The sequence below is a fragment of the Battus philenor genome, unplaced genomic scaffold (assembly GCF_028537555.1).
Source record: "Battus philenor isolate CCGP_79_NKW_IND1 unplaced genomic scaffold, ilBatPhil1.0.hap1 SCAF_2, whole genome shotgun sequence".
NCBI lineage: Eukaryota > Metazoa > Arthropoda > Insecta > Lepidoptera > Papilionidae > Battus > Battus philenor.
The window spans coordinates 6082401-6106377 of record NW_027181682.1 but is presented as its reverse complement, the minus strand read 5'-3'; the positions used below and the strand labels follow the sequence as shown (position 1 = coordinate 6106377).

Genomic DNA, 23977 nt, shown 5'->3' with positions numbered 1-23977 from the left:
CATGGATATTTCTAGTCTCTATCAACTCATTATGAGTTATTTCTTACCATCGGTTTTAGTTCGGCTATTGGCTTGTTTACAAGTGAAGTTTTTTTTTATATATATGCTGTAATTGTAAAGCTTCGCGCTTATTTTAAAACATCACAAGTTAATTTATTCATAAAGGAATTATATGATGAAAGGATGTGGCTGATAAAATAAGTACTTTCGTTTTGGTAATAAAAGTGAATTAACAGCGTTGTTAAAATATAATCATTTTCATCTAAATTAAGATAAACGAAGGAGTCCATATTTATAAGATAAACGTATATAAGTGACAATAATTCTAGGTGAACACTGTGAAAAAGCTATTTTTCTTGGCTAATATTTAAAATAGCTTTTCAATAGTATACGACACCGCACAGATTTTGGTTACTCTTATTTAACATCGCTGGAAATTCTTTAGAAATAGATATTACAAGTGTAAATATTAAAAATGTAAGAATGTTTTAGAAGCTTCAATGAATAAAACGTTAAATAAAAATGTTTATGTTTTTTTATTTCTCTTCAAAACACCCCGGCTTCTAAAATAATGATGTAAAACCAAGAAACTAGATGGCGCTGTTTTAAACGTAGCGCAGAAATTAGTAACCATTTTTGCATTTGAGGGACCGGAAAGTAATGTCGTTTCTGTTGACATATTTTACAGAAAAACAGATTGATTTGTGTCCACATCGTTGAAAATTTGTATACTAGATGGCAAAAGGTTGTTGATAACGAAGGTGAATATATTGTTATAAGAAATAAAAACTTGTTAAAACTGTAGTCGTTAGAATTTAACTTAAGAAAGCGACGTTACTTTTCGGTCCCCCTAATAATAAAATCAAATAACGAACCCAGTATATAGAAAAAGTGAAAAAAAAATCAATAATGTTTTAAATATTTTTGTTTAATTTCTTATTAAATAAAATATAATTATTGCTGCATTGGTACAGAAATAGATATTACGTCTATAGTTCAAAAATTGTTTGCGACAATTTTTTCTTTTACTTCTTTTATCATAAGTTTTACTAGACTATCCAAATCTATCTCCGGCTTCCAGTTCCAATCGCGTTGCGCGTCTTTGTCGTCGAATACTTGAGGCCAAGAATCAGCTGAAAAACAAGATTATTCATAATATACAATAAAATGGTAAGAATTCCATAATCCCCAACCAAAACGTCTTGCTTCATTTAAAACTCTTACTTTATAGTACTTATCTTATATTCAAATCTAAATAACGGTACAATTATTTCGGTAGTACAATAGCTATGGTGGCCTGGTGGTACACATAGCTCCAGAAAGTGACAGCTGCACCGATTTCCCGGAGAGCAGCTTAGCTATGAAGTAGCTTAGTTTTAACATTCAATTGAGGACGCAAGGGCGTCTGAGAAGGAACTATCACGTCACTGTTGTATAAAAAGTTTAAGCGATTTAACTCGTGTAAAAAAAATTATCAGAACTTCATTACAAACGAAGTGTTCACTGCCGGACGTAGGTCTCTCCCATAGACTTTTAATAGAGCAGGTGGAAGCAGCTTGCATCTAATGTCTTTCAACGACCTTAATATGGTCGTCTGTCCACTTTGTGAGTAGAAATCTTATGCAGCGTAAGCACCACTTGGAAATGTAAAAATATATCCAGAGTTTAAAGAGTACTTTTGCGATTTTAAGAGACAGTCCGATATGCTCAACTACAATCCTCATATGTTGTACTAACGGGCCGTAAGCAACTTTTTAAGAAATTTTATGTTTAAAAGCTTAGCTTCAGAACTTATTGTATTATCCGCAAAAACGTAAAAATTGAAACGGGCTATCGGAATAATAAAAACTTTTATGGTTATGTCACGTTTTTAACATCTTCCAATTACACGAACATGATGGAGTAACCTTCTTTAATAATAAATTGTAACTTAAATGATTTTTTTTAAATGTCCTATATATTTATACGTCTGGCAAAATATTGGTTGCGCTAATTATTCTTACTTCTATTTATCTTAACGACTATTAATCCTTACCGATATCCTGTCTGCTGTCCGGTTTATATGAAATCGTGAATTCTGGCAAATGTTTAAACATTTCATTAGCTAATTCTTCTGGGGTAAAGCTCATAGAGGTCACGTTGTATACTCTTCGTATTAACATTTCATTGGGTGCTTCTAGATATTCGGACAGAGCTCGGAGAGCATCTTTTACGTGCATCATTGGCAATCTGGTGTCCGGCTTTAGATAACAATCATAATGGCCTTTACGGAGTACATCGTGGAATATTGCGATCGCATAATCTGTATACAAAAAAAAACTTTTAATATTATTAATATTATATTAATTATATCCTAACAGTTGCTTCTTAATACATATTAAAAAATTTAGTATTTATGCGCTAAAATTTAAATATTCATATAACAAAATAGTGACAGACATATGATAAATATAAGAAATTAAAATAAATCCATAATGCGTGAATTTTGTCTTTAAAAAGTTAACAAATCCTTCAAGGGTCTGGATGTACTTATAAATAATAAAATTCCACAAGATATCTTAGACTTTTCTTTTCTTAGTTTTATGTCTAAAATTAAAAGTATATTATTAAATAAATCTTATTACAGCATTTAAGAGTTTTGAGTTGATCGAAATGTGTAGAACTTGGTTTGTCGACACATTTACGTCGTTAATAGGCGTCAAACATTATCACATTTAACTCAAAACGTTCAACTTTTGAGTTTCTAACCGGTTCTTCTTCCTCAGCAGATCCGCGTTTAGTGCCGGTAACTTACTAATTATATTAAAATAACTGAAGAATCAAAAGAGCTCGTAAATGCCTATTTGAATAAAGATATATTATATTTGGAATTAATTTATCTGATCGTATTTTATCGTGTAATTATAACGGATGTTTTAATTACTGCTTTGTTGATATAATTTCGATAAATATAAAAGAAAATATTACTATCATTGTCAACAATTTTACTTCTAATAAAACTGAAATCTTATAAAGCTTCTTTTACAATAAAAATCAAAAACGTCATGAAATCAATAAAACAAATATTTCATATACGATAAAGAGATTTTTCAATAAAACTTGTCGGTTGCTTCGAAGGTTAATATGCATCTATGCGAATTAACAATCACCATCTCTCCTGTGTTGTCGGCCTTGTAATGTGCTTACTATTGAGACAGATATTCTCAAGGAGAGTGTACGGCCATTTGACCTGTCATACTCCGTCGAGCCGAGAGCAAATCGGTGAATATCATGCATTTATCAGATGTTTTGGTCTCAAGATATGGCGTGTTCCATATTATGTTTTCCTTCGCCGTTTAAGAAGTATAATTCAATATTAATTTTATATAGGATGATTTAAAATTGTTATTGTAATTGACATACAAATTTAACACTCTATAACTGTCTGGTTACTATTGACGTGAATAAACTAGCTTTTTTTTTGCCAAAATTACTATATTTGAAGAAGAAGAAGAAGCTAATAGAAATATTAATTAGTAAACATTATTATATTTATCCAAACAATATTTCGGTACCTCATTATTCCTCAAAATTAATATACAATTAGTATAATAATTCATACCCGCTATCTAGGTGTCGTCCTGAATTACAAATTAAATTTCAAAGCGCACGTAAAAGCGCGCGAAAAAAGGCGGCCTAAGTACTCGGCCGCCACAATCCATTATTAAATAGCGGAGATATAATGTCACAGACGTAAAGTGACACTCTTTAAACTGTAATCAGACCCGTCCTCAGATACGCAAGCTAATCCACGCGTCATTGAGACTCCAGGTCATACAGAACTGGTTTATGCGTAGGGAAACGTGTGCGCCGTGGTACGGACGCAAAAAAAAACCTGCATGTTGACATGGAACTGCCAACAATCGCCCAGTTCCTTAAACAGACATCAATACATTACTATGACTCTGTCGTTCAACACACAAATTTATAGATTATAGGTGCCGCCATCTACAATATGATCACACCCGGTACATTCAAACGCCGCACCGCCCTGAGACCTAGACACGTACTGAAGTTACTAGACGAGGAGACTATAAGACAAGCCAAGTACACTGCTCACCATCATCGTCGTCAGTCGATAACCAACCAGTCTAATCGGATTGTATATAATAGGGGACCAACTCCCATTCATACTAGATAGAAGCGTTGCTGGAGTTTCTTTCACAACTTCTTCTCTCAACGCTAATGAAGATAAAAACGGTAATAATGATATTAGCCAGGCGCAAATGACATTAACCTAAACCTTTTTTACAGGTAGCAAAGATTGAGGGCTTCCTCGGGAGTATTAGCTGGGGCCGCTATGTTCTACTATTACCAAATTGGAGCTTTTTGATTGTAAATGTTTAAGCTTGTCACATGAAATTTTATTTTAATTGTAATTAATAAATTGCATTCTAATTTAATAGTTTAATCACACGAGAGATTTTGTAGATTATTTTAAAATTATATGTTAAGCTACTACCGGCTCGGAATGCGGACCTGCTGAAAAGAGCCGGTCAGAAACTCAACAGTTACTTTTTTTAAATAAAATTTAATAATTTTTGAAGAAACCCAACATACTTGTATTTGATAGTAAACCTAGATGCTCTTATGTCTAAGACAAACGCAATAAGGTGATGGTCATACGGTGTTTTTAAATCGCCATATGTTGAAGTAAAACTTAATAAAGACTAAAATCAGCATCTTGGACACTATTAAAATTTTAGCGTAGGGTTTTAATGAATTAATATTGAGAGACGTTAAGCTATAGTTCATAAATTATATCCAATACACAGGGGCATCTTAGATATTTTAAATTACTAAAATGGACACCAATTTAACAATTGAATATAATTGTATATTTAGATTAACTTATTATTAAAATAACTAAACATTGTTAATCTCAATATTGTGACAAGCGGAGATAGACAGATTTAAAAAAAAATGATCAGATTAATTTACGAATGCATATTTTATCAAATTATTATTCACATTGTACCCAATAAGGTTAAAATTAAGTAAGTTGTTTTTGAATGACGTCTTAAAGTTTACAAGTACGCTCATATGTTACATATTGCCAATTTTTTTTTAATTTGTTATCTAAATAAACATATATATATATACCTGTAGTTCCGCCACCAGGTGGATCACTGGAAATCACTCCAGGAAATCTTAGACAACGAAAATCCAACCCGAATTTGTAATGATAATATTCGCCTAAAAGCTCTGCGTGCACTTTTGAAACACCATAAATAGTTCGCGGTCTCTGCACTGTTATATTAGGCGTGGGATTTCTAGGAGAATCCGGTCCAAATGCACCGATAGTGCTGGGCACAAAAATTCTAAGCTTGTACTGTTTAGCGAGTTCTATCACATTGTGCATTCCTTCTATGTTAACTCGAACTGCTAATGGAACATTTTGTTCGCCGATAGCACTGAGCAAAGCTGAGAAGTGTATCAACCAATCCACTCTGTGATCCACGACTATTTTCTGAAGGCCTTTAAAATCTAAGATGTCTGCAAAAATGTAAGGACCGTCGTTAAAGATTTCGGTGGATGGTTTAATTATGTCAGAGAGAATGACGTTGTCTTTTCCATATTTTCCTCGTAAGTGTTTAGCACACTCGACACCAAGTTGTCCAAGGCCGCCTGCAATGGTTAAAAAAGTGTTTTTATTATATCACAAACTAGTTTCGGTTTAGCGAGGTACGACCATGAATTTGTGCTTTCACTGAAGTACATTTTAAGTTTGTTGTACAGAATCCGGTGCAATGTATGATGATTTATTACAATTAGTAAAAAAAAAATATTATCATTTTATTATTTATTTCTTAGTAAGAATTTACGACATTATGTTTCAGTTTAAATAAATATCACATTTAGAATTTTGAGCTCACGGAATCGTTTTTAGTAACGACACTTCTAAAAAAATGAGAGAACCATGGTCAAATTTTTTGTTGCAATCAAACAGCGATGTAACCTTAGTGCGTACCGATTTGACGAACGTCTTAGCAAAATTATTTATTTAACGACATGTTCTATTTTAGAATTTATTGTTACAATCACCAGATCAATTGTAAGAATAGTTTCTCTAAAGATCGTTAATAATAATCTCACAAATATTAACGCCTTTCTGAGCAGTGAAAGTCTGAAATAATAAAGAACCTAGATATATTTCTAAATATTGTCATCAACCGCAAATTGCGGAAACGTACAAATATTACGCGGTCTTTGTATACTTTGCATATTACGTTGCGTAGTTTAATTTAGCAAATAAACATGTTTTTGTTTGGTATGGAATATTTCGTAGCTATGTAATTATAATTTAGAGATGTTGTTTTCATTTTAGTAATCATTATTAATCTATACTTGGTTAAGTGCATTTAAAAATAACTTAAAGAAAGAAATGCGACCTTTTTACATCTCGGCATAAGTTGGTTTCTATAATAAAATTTAAGAAAATTTTTATTATATAAATATTTAACGTATATTTAAAGAAAATGTAGCTGCACTGTAAGTTACTTCAAATATTTAAAGCATTTCAAAAGAAAATTACACCTTCTCTTCTCAACTTGGAAGAAAAAACTCACCAGTGATCAAAATTTTAGGCGGTTTCTTAACAGTATTAATACTGTAATTTCGGATAGTTAGTCTTGTTACACTAAAACATAATCGTTTTACAACTGACATTTGGAACAAAAATTCTTTATATTAATTGTTTAATAAAATAAATCTTAACGCAATGTGAGTCTGCGTTAGACAAATGATAGCTCCTGACTGGTTGGGAACGTAACTAAGAGATGTTTTTGTGTTAGATCTAAAACTGGTTCTGTATGAAGATACTTGTAATTTACCTGTAGACTTTCATAGGCTTTAAGAAATATTATCGTAACAGAATCTTATTGAGTTATTGAGAGACACACCTACGTATCTTATATAAGATGGGTGTGTCTCGTGACCTATGTGACAAAACTGTTTTTTTTTTGTTAGGAATTGTAAACTTGTTTTGTGAATGTCTTACAAATAAAGAACGTATTTTTATTCATCAATCAATAGTTTGAATAATTTTATTTCTAATGCACAGATGTAAAACGTATAAATGTAAAAGTTATAAATGGACGAGCATATCACTCATTTTTGACAATTAATATTTTACGGTACACCATATCCAAAAAACAATGGTTTCAGATATAATAAATTTGATTTATGTCTTAATATTATTTATTGATATTAAATACTGTTCACTATATGTCCTTGCAGACTTTATGCTGCCAGAAGTAATTTACCTGTCGTATTTTTACAGAAATTTAGAGTGATGACTTTATAAAGCTTTATGATTTCCTTTTGCTGGCAAATGAGCCATACAATCATCTTTTTAAAGCTTTTATACCATAACCAATCACCTGTATTCTGCACATTTCTAGTTCACGTGTTGTGATATATTATAAGTAATATTACAATATTTTTCTTTCCGTCAGTCTCAAATGTCGCATTAAAGAATAATATCGAAATGTATTTCTTCTTTTATACACATTGAAGCTTTTGTATTATCGGTTTATATTTATAACCGACTTCCACTTCACGACGTTTTTTTTTAATAATGTTTATCGTGCGATTAAGTTTCTAATAAACCTCATTAAAACAGACTGTTGTATAGTTCTCCGCGTATTTTCCTAATACGCAAAACGATGCTTTACTGAAGGTTGTTTTACAATATGAAATCATTGCTGCGGTTAAATGTGTCGTATATTGCTATCGTTGTCCAAACATTATTGTTTCAGTTAAAGGTCGTCCTCTGTAACTAGCAAAATAGGAAATTAAGATAAAGAAGATTTTGAATTTAAAGTTCCTAATAACTTCTGTTATATGAAAATTTATATTGTTTCATCGTAAATGCAAATTCAAAATTCTTCATTTAGCATTATTAGTAATAATCGCCTCCAGGCAATTACAATCTTCTATAAAATTATTTACGGTATAGTAATCTTTAAAACACAAACCTTCTTTGTATTTTTTTTTAAATTTAAAAGTAGAAGCTTTCTATCAATTATCTGGGATCCTATTACGCTTTCGCCTTTAGAAAAAAATCATCAACGTGGTATAATCATTTTTTAGGCATATAACAATTATTTTTGCTTGTGTTATTAAAATAGAAAACATCCAACTTCCTGGGAAAGTCGGTATTGTTTTTTTGCACATACATTACACGTATTGACATGCAACAATCAATATTTTATTTTAGTTAAATGACTGATGCGTACTTACTTTATGTTCTTCAAATTTACAAAATTATCACTTTTGTTATTTATGCTTAACATATGTTTTAAGAAATGTTCATGTAAATAAACCCCGCTATACAAAAAGCGTTTATAAAAATTATGCCCTTAAACCATTGCACAAACTCGGTTTTCGAAGTGTTGTGCTATATTTATGTTTAAACAATGTTAAGTACATAAAATTACTTGTAGGGCTGAGACGATTTGGATTATTATAAATAAAAATTTATTTCTTGTTACCGGATCGAGATTTGAGTACATAATTTTTTTGCTAACTGATTTATATTTATATACCACTAGTTCGAGATTTTCAATTTTGGCATGAATTTACTTGAGTTTGTCAAAATAGACTTGCAGTTTAGTTTTTGTATATATGAATACACCGGCTTCTTTTGGAATTTCCCAGATGAAATTTCTTGGTATTAATTGGAGATGCATTCTTTATAAATATATAATACATAATAGTGTTATTATAATTACCTATCGTCTTCTCTTAAAGGAACCCTTGACAATTTCGCAAAAAAAAAAATAATGTCGCATTCTAAGTATAGCTCTATTGTGTTGTATGCATTAAAAACGTCAAGGTTAATTGAATTGATACGAATAAAGTCTAAATTACCGATTATCTTTATGGGCCGTCTCTCCACCAAGTGGAAAGATCTTATTTAATGTATAGCAACACCTGCCAAGTATAACAGCAAAACAAGATCGCACTTTGCCAAGTTCTCCAAACTTTCGGTTGCCTTTTTCTTAAAGTAGAGAAACTGTCCAAAACTGTCTATTAATAATAGTAATATCAAAATAATACAATGATTAACGTTCAAATATAATATCTAAACGTTTTGATTAAATGACAGAAATTGTTACAGAGAGTCTTAACAGTTTTGATTTAATAAAGCTAATTTAATAAAATATATTTTTCTTTCTTTATACTGTACATGACAGTATAAAGAAACAAACTTAAATTGTGATTTTTTCCCAGGAATAGTGATATGTCCAATATAAATAGCAGAAGTAACAACATATTCCATGAATTTAAGACTACTTTATCATAGCTTCCCGGATAATATTCAGAAAAATTACATTGCTATTTAAAAAAAATATGTCAAAGAAAATTTGTGTGCTAAGGGTTCGCTACAATGACTCCATAGCACGCACACCTTGAGAAACTGTTCGCCTCTAGGTAATTTAAATGTTTATTCAATATATGTTCTTTATATTATTTAATGAAAAATATGTTATCCTGTTAAGTTTCTTTCGACTGTTCTTCTCAGATCTACGAATTTATTATCTGAACATGTGGCAAACATGACTTCATGATGTTCGTGAGATATGTATTCATTATGTTATGTATCCAGTACCTTGCATAAAGAATTTTTGAACTTTAATTTCGTTTTAAAATGTATTATTGTCATTATATTAATACACTCACTTTAATGGCAATGTATAATTTTGTGCAATGAATCTGAATGTGCCATAAAATTAAAATACTTTTACATAATTGTGACAATTTTATTGTTTGAACTACTCTTCCCTATTACTACACCGTAGAATTTAATCTAGATAAGTCGTTCATGCAACTGATGCAATCTTTATTTTGCAATATTATAGTCAAAGATGAACTACACCGACAGATTTTAATTTGGTCAGAAGCATTACTTCATTTGCTACTTTTGAGAAGTAGTTTTTATAAATATAGCATTCGAGCAGTATAAGAATGAAATATGCATTACTTGAATAAAACATACCTCTGTAAACTATTTGTAATTTAGCCGAATTCGGTTTTATCGAGCGATGGGTCTGTGCTTCAACAGCCTGGTAGTAACATAACTATAGATAAATAATAAGACTTTACAGAGCCTAAATTATTTTAATTATATATCATAATAACTGATTCTGGTTGTGGACGTTCAAGCGTAAATCAAACGACGGTTCTTAATGGTTACTGTAACAAGATTTTTAAAATCCTAAATACAAAAATTTTATTAAATAACTAATTAATGTATTAGATGTCAACTGTTTCTTTTGCATTAATTTAAATGCAAAAATTAATTGCAATAAATAATTAAGAACAAAAATCTTTGAGATGTGTTGCAAGCAAATTGTTCTCGGTGTGAAAAACGATTTAGGTGAATTAATAAAAGATCACAGAAAAAATATAATATCCTTTATATCTTTATTGGTATTAATTATATTCCGTTTAAAACTTTATAGTAAATTGTACAAATTAGATATAAGCCATATGAAATAAAATCATTATTAAACTTAAATATCATTTCGCAGATTAAATCAAAAATTAATATTATATAAGTTGATTACGTTCGTTTTCTACCAAATTGTGCATCTGTATCCAGATGAGAGGTTATGTGTACTGGCACGCGCCACAATGGTGAAAGATAAGTTCCTTGGTGCGCATCGAGCCATGAACCGAAAGTTTGAGTATGCACGCGATGCAAAATTTACTTAGAACCTCAGTTGGTGTTTGTGTACTAAAAGTGTCGCCAGTCGTACGGCGAGAAAATAGTGCTAAATTTTAGTAACAAAAAATAATATCAGTTATCATTACCGACAAAGCCTTCATCTCGAGTACACTTTCATGAATAAGTATCTTATGAGTTAATTATTAAATTTTAACAAAATCTTAACAATTCTTGAAATTGGATCCTATTGGGAGTTAGTGTAAGTAATAAATAAATAAATTAAAATATGCGGTTAATATATGTTTCAAATTATAATTATTTTATAAAAATCCTAACCTTTTTACCTAAAAACAAGATAAATTGTTATTTTTTGTAAAGAATTTCTTCTTTTAATGTTCCAGGTTCATTTTTGCTCTCTGTGCAATACGCAAATGATTAGAAAATTTTATGTAAAATTTAGAAATATTGGCATAAAAAAATCTTAAAATTAATTATCTGACAATTGCAGAATTTTTTAAATAAAAGCAGAAAATATTTCGTAAATTTTTTAAAAAAAAAATTAATCTATGAAAAAAATTATGATGAAACAAGTTTATCTTAAGTTAAAAATCCTTCTTTATATGTCTTCCTCGTAATATCATTCCAGGTAATAAAATCTTACGAAGTAATGGCTTAATGGCTAAATTACAAAACGTAGATTTTATAAATTGACAATTAATACGCACTCAAGGTAAGCATGAACGCAGCATAATAGATAACACAAGAGAATCCCTGGTTGTTCGTTTTCTTTGACACTGGAAATCACGCAATTAAAAAAAAATGATATTATTTTATACACGAACACGACGTTCCGCTAAAAGTAATTTACGTAATAAAAATTGTACCAAAAACTTAAACAAAAAATATATGCTGTTTTGTATTTTAAATAGGTTAAATTAGACCTATGTTTAAATTACAAAAGCCTATATTTCTTTTCTATTACATATGTCACAAAATCCATCGATAGCTTGAGGTAAAAACCTTCTCGTATTTTATTGCATTCTTGTCAATTCGTTTACAATTGAGAATCAATTAATACAGTATGATTTTTTACATATTCACATAGTATTCACTAATATTAGTAATAAGTTTTTCTCTACTTATCAAAACGATGTAGGTTTTCTTTTCAATGGCGCATTTGTAAAACAATATAATTTCGTTTTAAGTTTCGCTTCGTCATTTGTGATTGGCGTATTTTATTATGCAGAAAAGCGTTTTCACATGATGTTAAATCGTTGAAAGTTTGGTTAATGCAGGCACAGGGTCGATTTAATGGAAGTCACTGTTTTAGAAAGAAAATGGCCGAGAATTAAAACACCGGAAGTCATGTGCCTGTGATTTCTATGCAGGCCCTTCTTTTCTGTCCTATTGGGAATCTATGGAGGATGCCTATAGCCAGCGGTAGACGTCTTTCAGCTAAAATGATGATGGTGATAGTTCATCATTTCACAGATTACGATTGTTAATATTTGTTATGTTGTTAGGGCTCTAGTTTTTTTTGCATAAATAAAGCACTGATTGGTGTCGTTTGGAATATACAAACGAACAGACCTGTCGACTATTAAAAGAAATGTTAGTACTATAAGAAAAGAATTTTAATTAATGATTGCGATCGGACAAACGTTTAAAATTTATGTGAATTAAAATTGATAACCAATTTATTGAATATTTATGTTTGGGATGTTTTTTTACGAATTTATTTATTACGAATAAATACAATACAAATGTTCGCTAATGTCTGTAGTAGTTTAGAACTGTATTACAGATATTAACGCCTACTGTAATTTAAAGGCGACAGTGTTAATTTATTATTAATGTATAATTCTGAGCCTATGGAATAATATTGTGATAATGCTATTGGTTAATGTATAATAACATGTCTCATTTAATTTATTAATTATTATTAATAAATAGGTATTTTAATAATAATTACTTTATAAATAATAGTTTTATTTTTATGCTGGTACTATTAACTGTTTTGTCTTGCCTATAACTAGAAACATGTATTAAAAAATTCTTAGAGGCATACATTTGTACACACACAAACTTTGTTATTGACTCGAACGTTTTAGCAATAGCAATTCCCAATATCGATTCACAGCAGGCACACGTGCGTTGATCCAGTTTTATAACATATTGACATGGCATTAACACGAATGGCCTTATTTGATCGATTGCTATAAAAGTCTTAATGATTATTATTAACAGTTTATGTTTTCATTTACCGATTTAAACTTAGAATTAAATACAGCTTTGTAATCGTGTACAACTTTTGGTCTCTTTTAACCTTTCAATGTTCATTATATATGCATTAAAAACTATGCGTTATTCAATTTAATTTATTTATATTTTATTGTACATTGAAATCAAAAAATATGTTTATTTATACAAATGTAATAAATTTAATAGAATCAATAAAAAATTAACGGTATACTAAAAATTAGTTATAAAGTTTATGTAGGTGGTACAAAAGGCGGTCCCATCGCTTGTCGCAATCTCTACCAGAACCTTTATACATTTGAATGGGGTGATATAATTAGCGGAAAAGACGGCTTAAGGCATACATAATAGAGAAAAAAGACTACGAAGTATAAAATATACTACACCTTGTAAACTGAAAGAAGAATAATTTAAAAAAAACATATAAATGTGAACTTATTTTCCGTATCATCATACAAACTAGCGTCTTCGGAACACCTTATCGACTTTGTCTATCTTGTGGCTGGACGTCCTACCCTGCGCTTGTTAGACTGTGGGTAGTACTCCAGAACCATAAAGCTCTATCGACCATTTGTTCCCTTTATCACTTCAACTTGCTAATCCTCTGGGCTATATCGGTTACTTTCGTTCATCTATGGATCTTCTCATTTCTAATTCAATATCGTAGAGAAATCCCTAGCTACATAAATATAAAGTATATATATACATAATTAACAAATAAAAACGAGTAAGTAGAGACAGAGGCTAAGTGCTTTAATTCTAACTAGAAAAGTACTTTATATTTGTTCCAATATGCAAGAAAGTTTGCGGTGACGAGTCTTGTGACAGTTATAAGATGAAGATAAGTATAGCGTAACTGTACCGTAATGATCACCCGTTTCGTTGGCTGCCTGCGTGTTACGTTTTGTCCTCATCTTTCAAAGTGTAATCATTTTTTATTATTGTCTCACTTATTGTGTTTGCATTGACGATTGCAATTTCATTTCCATTACGAGCCAATAAAAGGGTTATATATCTTGCAGTGCGTGACGTTATATTGCAAAAGCGTTAAATAACACGCATTAAATACGGTTATTTACGAGTACAGTTTATGTAATATTACATTTTACTTAGGAAAAGTAAACTATTATAAATAATTATTATTACGATGTTTGATGTGTTAAAGGACAAATTAAAGAATATTTTGTTAATTGTAACATGCTGTTTGTTCGTTAGCATTTAAAGTTTTTCGGCCTTGACATGACACACGTTTCATTGCGCTAAGTTAAAAACTCTTTAAATCAACTACGTTTTGCTTAAAAAGCTTTGATACACTCAGGCTGTTATGAAGGATGTTCCTTTGATTTGGGAGTCCGTCGAGACCTAAGAAGGTAGCCCAAGCGAACATTCCTTGGAATGAAAGGGGATCTCGGATTAGTTTGTGGCCAAATTATCGTTCAATTACAAAGGGTGGTCCATAATAAAGTTCACTTTATAATAATCTAACAAAAAAGTGACATTTTTTTTCGAATATTAAGTAATGAAGGTGTCCAGGAATATTGAGACATCAAAGGTATTCGGAACCGGCGCCATTTCTTATCGAATGGTTTGCTTTAAGCAAGTGTTTTTGGAGATTCACAAAAGAATCTGATCTTGAGATGTTCTCATAAAAATAATATCACGACATGACTTTTGTTGGTAACATTTCTCGTACCATCTCCATGCTGTCATGAAATGCAAGACGTCTGGCACAGTCATACTGGAACCTAAACTTGAAATTGCACTCTCAATTGCACTGAGCTCTCAAAGTTTTCGTTCCACGAAGTTATTATAATACAAAAGTGAACTTCATTATTGCCCACCCTGTAGTACGGTAAGTGATAGCACGTCAAAACTAGTACTTGAAAGGACCTAATAAATATAAAACGAGTTCTGAATTCTTTTCATGGTCCCATCGATTCATCTTCGAATCATTTGATAAAGAACTGCATGCTTTTAAATCGATTACTTAGCAAATAAACTTATAAAGTTTCAAGGTAATGCACGTATGGGTGGGTAGTCATGATAATGTACAGTTTTGTTGTCGTAAAACCTAAAATAATATGTACGTAGATTTGATAGACCTCGAATAGAAACAATAGTATAAAAGTGAAAGTGCAACCTACCGTATCGTTGTACTGGACCATTGTCTTCAGTTTTTATTGTTTTCAACGATGTCTAACAGTCCTTGACGCAATAGTACTAATTGTTATAAATGTGCACTTGTTTGAACTAAACTTTGTTAACTATTCGTAATAGTTTGTAAATCAAATACAACTATTTGTGTAAGACATTTTCATAAAAAAATTCTGTTAATTCACTGTTATTTCAATAATATGAACAACAATAACAAATTTATCAATTTTTCAGATGCACCACAGTTAAAACAATCCTAACGTAAAATGCAACAATGACTGTCACAGAAGAACCTGAGGGATGGATATCAATTCAAAGAAGAATTTATTATGGACAACTTTAGCATTAATACTGATTTCAGAAGTTATCACAATATGTCCCATTCCAGATACGATACTTCCTTGTATTTGCACAAGCCGACACGATGACATTCAAATTTGGTAATTTTTCTGATAACAATTTTCATAATACTTAAATTCTGTTCGGCACAGTGGTAACAGTTTCTATACGTAACTATCGCTTCAATATTTATATTTAAAAGCCAATGTCAGTATGCGGTCTTAAGGATACTGATTAATATCAGTGTAATATCAAACCATTTGATAAATCCAAAGTAGATACACAGTCAGTATTTTTTAATATTTTTTTTTCAGGTGTACCCACAGTGATTTACAACAGGTCTTAAAAGGTGTACAAAAAATTGGACAGTTTGTACAAAAGCCAATAGACGAATTAATTATTGAAAATAATTACCTGCCAGCGCTACCTGGAAAAATCTTTCAAAATGTAAAAATTCAAAGACTAATGTTGCGTCATAATGGTTTAGAACGCGTATCAACAACATGGTTGGACGCACAGGAAATGAATTTGGTTGAAATATTTATAGTAGAAAATGAATTAAAAAGTATTCCTGTTGAAAGTTTAGCGAAATTACAAAAACTTCAAGCACTAACTATTCAGTCTGATAGCTTAAAAAGGATACCACCGTTTATGAATATACCGAGACTAAAATATATCAATATACATTCCGAAAGTTTAAGCGGAATTAGTGAAAATACATTTGCAAATTTACCTAAACTTGAAAGGCTGTACATTCAAGGAAGCTTAAACTTACGCACGTTAGGAGAAAACGCCTTCTATAATTTACCGATGTTACAAAAACTAGAAATAACAGAATGTGGCGTTACCAACATTCATATGAGAGCCTTATCTTTACTTCCTGTTTTAATGCATCTATCATTGAGTAATAACGAAATTTCTGATGCATCTATGGTTGGCAGATCTATTCGAGATTTACCTATGTTGACTCACTTGAATCTTAATTACAATATAATAGATAGATTAGACGAAGGTGCTTTTGTAGATCAGACTATGTTAGAGACTTTATCGTTAGCGCATAATAACATAAACATCATACATCACGGGGCATTTCATAGAGTACCGAAGTTGCGGGAAGTCGATTTAAATTATAACAATGTTATTAGAATACATCCTGAATCCTTTCTACAGCAGTCTAGTAGCGGGGTAGAAGAATTAAATCTCATAGGGAATAAAATTATGCATATTTCCGAATTTCGAGCGTTACTGGATGCCCTGCCGCGATTAAAGTTTCTAGACATGAGTGACAATTTGCTTCAAGAAATTCCTAGAGGAGCATTAAGAGGACATCCTAGCTTGGAACGTTTGCATCTCAATAGCAATAGCATTAAATTTATCGAAGGAGAAGCGTTCATGGCAATGCCGGCTTTACGAGAACTACATTTAGGTAAAAATTCATTAGGCGATATGTATGAAGGACCATTTTGGAACTTACCATCTTTAAAAGGTTTGGATTTATCAAACAATTTCTTTCAACGTATACAACCCAAATTATTATACAATCTTCCATCATTAAGGAGATTAAATCTTAGTTATAACAAATTAACAGTTATAGATCCTTTAAGTTTTATTGAAACTCCTCTATTAGAATACATAAATATATCAGGAAATGCATTAGTTTCGATTCATCCGGCAACGTTCCGAAATTTACCTAATTTATATGAACTAGACGCGAGCCTAAATAAATTAATTGAATTTGTCCCTGGATTACCACGAGGCCTGGAAAAGCTAAATTTACAGAAAAATCAAATAACTAACTTACCAGTGTCCCCGTCGCCAGATTTAGATCTACCTTCACTAAGAACCTTAGACATATCAAATAACGGTTTACAAAGAATTCCCTACGGGAGTTTAAAAGCGCTACACAATCTCAGAAGACTATATATAAGACGCAATGGACTTAAACAAATCGATGTAACTTCGTTTAGCGACTTAACTAAATTAGAAATATTGGATTTAAGTTACAATCAAATCTTCCACGTCCATTTAAAGAGCTTTAGTGCGCTCGGTAGCCTTAAACAGATAATTATAAATGGGAATAATATCGAAAACTTTGATTTTATGATCTTTCAAGATAATAATGAATTGAGCTCTCTGGATTTTAGCAAAAATAAATTAAAAACCGTACAATTTGAGAAAAGTGATAGAAAATTAAATATAGAAATTTTGAATATTTCTTCCAATAACCTTTATGAACTTCCAACAAACTTGAATGCTTTTGGCCAGCTTAAGGTATTGGATGCAAGTTTCAATCACCTTAAAACGTTTGACGGTAATTCCATAAACAATATACAGAGACTGAAATTGATTAAACTATCTTTCAATAAAATTATAGAAATTCGTAGCAACAGTTTTAGAAATCTTCAAAACCTTGAAACTATTGAATTAGAAAATAATAAGATTGAAATTATTCACACATTAGCGGTAACCAATCTTCCAAATTTATTGTCTATTTATCTCAGTCGGAATCATATTATCGATATACCTGACAGCGTATTTTCAAACCTACCTAAGCTAAGAATATTAGAACTCCAGGGTAATCGCCTTCAGTTTATATCAATGCGAGCTTTTGAAAACACGCCTCTAGTACAATATCTGAACGCGAGTAATAACCAATTAAACAATCTAGAAAACTCTGGCATACGACAGTTATTTTCTTTAGAAGTTTTAGACTTAAGTTTTAATAAATTGAAGAAAATATCAAAGGAATCATTCCAATATATGGAATGGCTAGTAGAACTTAATTTGGATAACAACCAAATATGTCACATAAGCGGACAACCATTCGATACGATGCCACGATTAAAAGTTCTTTCGTTACGCTATAATAAATTAACATCCGTAGCAGAACATAACTTTGAAAAACTAAGAAATAACATTGCCATATTTGATATAGACGGTAAGGAAAATTTGTATCAATCAACATAGAATGTATTCAGCTATTTCAAATAACGAATTCTTTTACAGGTAATCCTCTAACTTGTAACTGCGGCGCAATTTGGCTAAAATCCTGGTTGTTAGAATCAACTTCCATTGGACCAAAATGTGCCGATGGAACATACGTAAAAAGAATGCCCTTTTCTGGAAGTGATTGTCTTAATATTCCGGTACAAAATGATAATTCAAGGCATTGTATAATTCACGAAAACGAAGCACTTTTGCCGAATTTAGCAACATCGCAAGTTTATTCATCATTGGACAAAGGAAACGGTTATATGACACAAGAAAAAAACAGTTTACAAATTAATAAATTGAACACACGGCCTACACCTGAAGAATCCGAATATTTTTATGACGAATATGTCGATTATCCTTTTAATGAAACTATCGTGGATTCCATTAATGAACATGACAACTCAACTAAAAATAATGAAAAAACACAAGACAGTGCAGCAAATACCTCCAAAACACCCTCCAAAAATATAACAAATGTTCCTAGAAGTGGGTTTACATTTTTTGGGTTTCCTCTTCCTTCTATAGATGTGAGTAAATTTATAAATACAGGCCGAAAGATTGATTGGCAAGATAAAAGAAAACCTTTACGGTTAAACAAATATCAATCACCTGTACTTGAAGCACCCCAATTTGAAACTGGTGGTTTTACTCCAATGTTGCCTACTACAAATGGCGGTTTTACGCCCATAATGAATCCTACGATTGCAGGTCCTGATAGTTTACAGGAATCAATATCTAAGATTGGATATACAAACTATTATAATATGGATCACACCGAAAAAAGCTTTGCTATGGTAGAAAAGTTGGCACCAATAACAATTAGTCAAAATAATACAAGTCATACTAAAACAAAAAGTGAAATCCATGAGGCTGAAGCTTATTTAAACAAAGATAACAACACAAGTATAATCTACAACAAGACAAAGAATGTAGAGGAACAAAGTGTTAAGCCAAGTATTTTAAACAAGTATCATTTGATTGAGTCCAATTTGACAGTTACTCAAGTTACAGAAAAAGAAAATATTATAACAACCGACACAAGCAATGATATGTCAGTTCAAGCTTGGATGGAGTCAACAACTAGTATTCCATATCCCACTTCTATACAAGTAACTTTAAAACCCTTAACAAAAAAATATGTTGAAAGTCAACCTACGGCACTTTCAGCAGTTTTAAAACCAACTAAAGAAGAGTTAGAACGACGTGAGCATAATAAACATCCTGCAACAATAACTAAAGTCAATTTACCATACTTAGATTCAGTTGCAAATGATTATACTCTGGTCAATAACAGAGCTGCCAAAACTCATTTTTCAGAAATACATACTACAAATTCTAGAACAAAAAATGCAGATGATAAAGATTGGTATTACAAGAATTATAATAACTCTAACTTAGAACCCTTTATTGCACCAGATATTCATACATCAAATAGTGATATGTTATATTATAAGAAATCAATTGTTTATTTTTTGACAATGTACTATTTTTTGTTATCATAATTGATAGTTGTTAAATATAAAATAAAATCATAATATTTTAAATAATAGATAAGATAACTGTATACTTCACTAATCAAAATTGTTATTTTTGTTACATTAAATAAACCGTTTTTTTATAATTAGATTATGATAAACTGGGCTAAATGAATCAATTCCAATCTTGTTTCCATTATACATGAAATTTGTGACGATATTTTTATATTTCAACTATCTGATATTATTGATGGTTAGAAAATAAAGAAGTTCAATTATTAAACTAATATATTTTCTTGTTCAATAAACTTTTATTTAACTTTACTGACAATTTCTTATAAAGTATGCCTTTAGTTTATCTAAAGCTTTATACCTATGTGAAATTTTATTTTTTTCTTCTTTAGACATTTCTGCATAAGTCAAGTTGTACCCATCAGGTTGAAACACACAATCCCAACCAAAATCTCGTGTTCCTCTTGGAGATACAATTTTTCCTGATGTTTTTCCTTGAAATAGTAAAATTTCCTGATTGTCACCAGAACTAGGGCAATAAGCAAATGTGCAGATAGCTTCCGCTGATTTATCTTCCCATCCGTCCAATAATTTAGGTAGTCCTTCAGGTTCTAATTTCTCTAAAAACCATTTAATGTATGGACCAGGTAATCCTTTTAATGCATTAAAACATAAACATGTATCTTCAACAACTACCGGCTTGTTTAATCTACGTGCTGCTTCTTGACATTTCTTGATAGAAACTTCATCAATTTCCCCCTGCAACTCTGGTAAATCCAACTTATAACTCGTCACTTCAAAGGGAAAATTTTTACCTAAAATCGCTCTAACCTCTTCCAACTTTTTTACATTTCCTGTAACAAAAGTCAAAGTTCGTTGAGACATCTTTGTACTATTATATTAACAAAAAGGTTTAAGTTCAATGAAACGTTTCTTGTTATTGTTTGCTTGCAATCTCTTTTAATATACGTGTTACAAAAATATTATAATAATACAGCATCGAATTTGACATTACATTTTTAGACGTTAAAGACCGAACAAATGCTACTTTTTATTGTCAACAAATGAAAGCATTTCTTTTGGTAATCCAAATGATAAAATATTCAACGTTGAAGTCCTAAATTTTAAATTTACCTTCTTTGGTTTAGAACAGGCCATCAACAAATGTAATTGATATTTTTGTATTCATTAGGCATTTAGTAGGTTACTGGGTATATCATTTAGGGATATATATCATTGGTAAAAATATAATTTTTACCTTAATATTTTATTTCACTAACGTATATCTTTTGAAATGTAAACTATTAAAATGGGAGTTGAGTACTGTTGGGTGTTTGTTTAATAATGGATGATTATGCGTCTGGTTTCCGTCTTAACAGTAACATAGCTGTGAGGGGACGGTTATGACTAAAATCGACGAATATTTGGCGCTGTGACTTATTTCGACACTTACTCAATGCAAATATGGTAAATATTCAATTTATAATAAATAAAGGTCTTCCAATGCAAATCCTTCGCTAGAGTAGTAGAGTACTAAAGTTTTCGAAAAAGCTTATTTGTTCATGCTTGGTTAATACCAATTATAATATTATCCAAATCAAAAACGTCTACTTATTTTGAGCATAATGGAACAAGTTTTTGTTTAATAACAAAAATTTGAAGGCCTTTAAATTTTGTTTGTTATAAAATTATGGCTATCATGACATGCATCTCAAAAAACATTTTATTTAGTAAAAATTGGTTTAATTGAGGTTCGCTTTTGAATAATATAAGTAAACAACCATGACATTTCTTATTTTTTAACCAATTTACTGTTATCTGTGTAGTTCATAGACTGTTTTATCTATTGTAATGACTGTCAAATTTTGTTTCTTGCAGTGAATAAGTAGTCTTAAATTTGCTTTGGTTCTATATAATTGTAACAGCAATAAAAGATTACAAAATAATAATAGCTCCATATTTAGGTACGTTTTAAATAATTATTAATATAAGAAAATGCCGAGTCAAGAAGTAGTAACCACAAAGGTTGTGGTTCATCCTTTGGTACTTTTAAGCGTTGTGGACCATTTCAATCGAATGGGAAAAATTGGCAATCAAAAGAGAGTTGTCGGCGTTTTATTAGGTTGCTGGAGAGCTAAGGGAGTTTTAGATGTTTCAAACAGCTTTGCAGGTTAGTAATAGTTTTTGGGACAGTTGAAGTTACTAATGTTTTGTGTATAATTTGTCAAGTCATATACCAATTTAGTCAACTGTTATAAATGTATATTAAGCTTAAAACAACAAAATAAGTCCGATTTCAAGTACGCAATGATATATTATCATAATCATTACAGTGATTGGATGTCCTTTTCTAGTAAAGATATGGTCTTAAACTGCAAATCTCCAAAGTCAAAAGCTTGTTTTTCTATTTTTGTCATGTTAGTACTTTCCCTACCTTTTCTCCTATATTTGTTAAAATAATTTCATAGAGTAGCTTCAGGAGAGCATAGCTTTTTATTCACTAACTGTTATTCAAAGGTTATATATTACTATGCAAAATGATGGATGAAGATGCTTCCACAGTATCTAATGTCCATCATACCTAAACTTGTATTAGTTGCTGTTGACCATCGGCTGTCTCTCAATAATGCTCACATATTCTGCTTTTGGACTCCATTAATATTTTGGGGGTATAGAAAGCAGTGTCTAGTTGTTTAGCTTTGAGTGTACCAGTTACTATTAATGTAATATTGTTCAAGTACTAAAAATGGCAAATTTTAGATAATGATGCTAGAAAAAGCTATAGATGAAATATACAGCATGTGTTTCTTAAACAAAACTGAGCATAATTATATCAATGGCCTATAGTAGGGTTTTAAGATTAGTTAATAAAGCTAAAAATCTAAAATTTAATTTAATTAGTTTTTTATTTGAGTTACAGACATTTTTAGAGTCATAAAATAAATATTTTGTTATATTTCAAAATTAATAACAATTGTTTTAATTAGTTTAATTATTACTTTACAGTGCCCTTTGATGAAGATGATAAAGACAAGTCTGTATGGTTCCTGGACCATGACTATTTGGAGAATATGTATGGAATGTTCAAGAAGGTTAATGCTCGTGAAAAGGTAGTTGGTTGGTACCATACTGGGCCTAAACTTCACCAAAATGATGTGGCAATTAATGAGTTGATCAGACGTTACTGTCCTAATTCAGTCCTTGTTATTATTGATGCTAAGCCAAAAGATCTTGGTCTGCCTACTGAAGCATACCAGGCAGTTGAAGAGGTTCATGATGATGGCAGTCCCACAACACGTACATTTGAACATGTTCCTAGTGAAATAGGTGCTGAAGAAGCTGAGGAAGTTGGAGTTGAACACTTACTTAGAGACATTAAGGATACAACAGTTGGCAGCCTTTCACAAAGAATCACCAATCAATTACTTGGGTTGCGTGGCCTACATTCACAACTCAGTGAAATTCGTGATTACCTTATCCAAGTTGGTCAAGGGTCACTACCAATGAATCACCAAATTATCTATCAGTTACAAGACATTTTTAACTTATTGCCAGACATAGCAAGTGATAACTTTATTGATAATTTATATATAAAAACTAATGATCAGTCTCTTGTTGTATACCTAGCTGCACTAGTAAGGTCTATTATTGCTCTGCATAACCTTATCAATAACAAAATAACAAACAGAGATGCAGAAGAAGGTAAGAAAGATGATACAAAAGACAAAAAAGAAAAGAAAGATGATAAAGATGATAAGAAAAATGAAGAGAAGGTAAAGGCAGATAAAAAGGAAAAGGAAGAGAAGAAAAAGTAAAACAGAATCATCAGTAATTAAGTTGTTTACAATATTGAATTATTTTTAAATAAACTGTATTTACCAATTCTAAATTAATCTCTCATTTTATGTTAATTATCTTATTATTTAAAAATAGTGTGCTTTATTAACCCCCTTGACATACAAACAAAATGTGCATCAACATATTTAAAGGATACCATTTAATTTGGCTTGCCTGGAGTGCCAACGATCAC

General features: G+C 30.8%; 4 protein-coding genes across 4 annotated transcripts; 2 read left to right on the top strand and 2 right to left on the bottom strand.

The window, feature by feature from the left end:
- Positions 1 to 992: 992 nt before the first annotated feature.
- Tdh (L-threonine dehydrogenase) lies at positions 993 to 6777 on the bottom strand. The gene is made up of 4 exons (XM_068765363.1): positions 6609 to 6777; positions 5143 to 5667; positions 2036 to 2302; positions 993 to 1133 (listed from the first exon to the last, which is right to left on the bottom strand). Exons 1-4 carry the CDS (start codon positions 6706 to 6708, stop codon positions 997 to 999), a joined length of 1029 nt encoding a protein of 342 aa, XP_068621464.1. The 5' UTR covers positions 6709 to 6777; the 3' UTR covers positions 993 to 996.
- A 7860-nt stretch (positions 6778 to 14637) lies between these two features.
- LOC137921893 (protein artichoke-like) lies at positions 14638 to 19020 on the top strand. The gene is made up of 5 exons (XM_068764678.1): positions 14638 to 14650; positions 15516 to 15567; positions 15781 to 17737; positions 18155 to 18336; positions 18793 to 19020. Exons 1-5 carry the CDS (start codon positions 14638 to 14640, stop codon positions 18929 to 18931), a joined length of 2343 nt encoding a protein of 780 aa, XP_068620779.1. The 3' UTR covers positions 18932 to 19020.
- Positions 19021 to 20239: 1219 nt separating this feature from the next.
- LOC137922377 (inosine triphosphate pyrophosphatase) lies at positions 20240 to 20956 on the bottom strand. Its single transcript, XM_068765361.1, has one exon. It carries the CDS (start codon positions 20830 to 20832, stop codon positions 20257 to 20259), a length of 576 nt encoding a protein of 191 aa, XP_068621462.1. The 5' UTR covers positions 20833 to 20956; the 3' UTR covers positions 20240 to 20256.
- Positions 20957 to 21802: 846 nt separating this feature from the next.
- Positions 21803 to 23805, top strand: Rpn8 (regulatory particle non-ATPase 8). The gene is made up of 2 exons (XM_068765199.1): positions 21803 to 22117; positions 22954 to 23805. The coding sequence occupies exons 1-2, from the start codon at positions 21943 to 21945 to the stop codon at positions 23760 to 23762; spliced, it is 984 nt and encodes a 327-aa protein (XP_068621300.1). The 5' UTR covers positions 21803 to 21942; the 3' UTR covers positions 23763 to 23805.
- Positions 23806 to 23977: the final 172 nt, after the last annotated feature.

What these genes read in the sequence shown, in the direction of transcription:
- Tdh (XM_068765363.1), bottom strand. Translation starts at nt 6,708, where the DNA reads ATGTCAGTTGTAAAACGATTATGTTTTAGTGTAACAAGACTAACTATC. An exon ending in GCCTAAAATTTTGATCACTG is followed by an intron (nt 5,668 to 6,608) that starts GTGAGTTTTTTC and finishes TAACCATTGCAG; the next exon opens with GCGGCCTTGGACAACTTGGT. An exon ending in ACCTGGTGGCGGAACTACAG is followed by an intron (nt 2,303 to 5,142) that starts GTATATATATAT and finishes TTTTGTATACAG; the next exon opens with ATTATGCGATCGCAATATTC.
- LOC137921893 (XM_068764678.1), top strand. An exon ending in CACGATGACATTCAAATTTG is followed by an intron (nt 15,568 to 15,780) that starts GTAATTTTTCTG and finishes TTTTTTTTTCAG; the next exon opens with GTGTACCCACAGTGATTTAC. An exon ending in ATGCTTTTGGCCAGCTTAAG is followed by an intron (nt 17,738 to 18,154) that starts GTATTGGATGCA and finishes GGCATACGACAG; the next exon opens with TTATTTTCTTTAGAAGTTTT.
- LOC137922377 (XM_068765361.1), bottom strand. Translation starts at nt 20,832, where the DNA reads ATGTCTCAACGAACTTTGACTTTTGTTACAGGAAATGTAAAAAAGTTG.
- Rpn8 (XM_068765199.1), top strand. Translation starts at nt 21,943, where the DNA reads ATGCCGAGTCAAGAAGTAGTAACCACAAAGGTTGTGGTTCATCCTTTG. An exon ending in TGTTTCAAACAGCTTTGCAG is followed by an intron (nt 22,118 to 22,953) that starts GTTAGTAATAGT and finishes ATTACTTTACAG; the next exon opens with TGCCCTTTGATGAAGATGAT.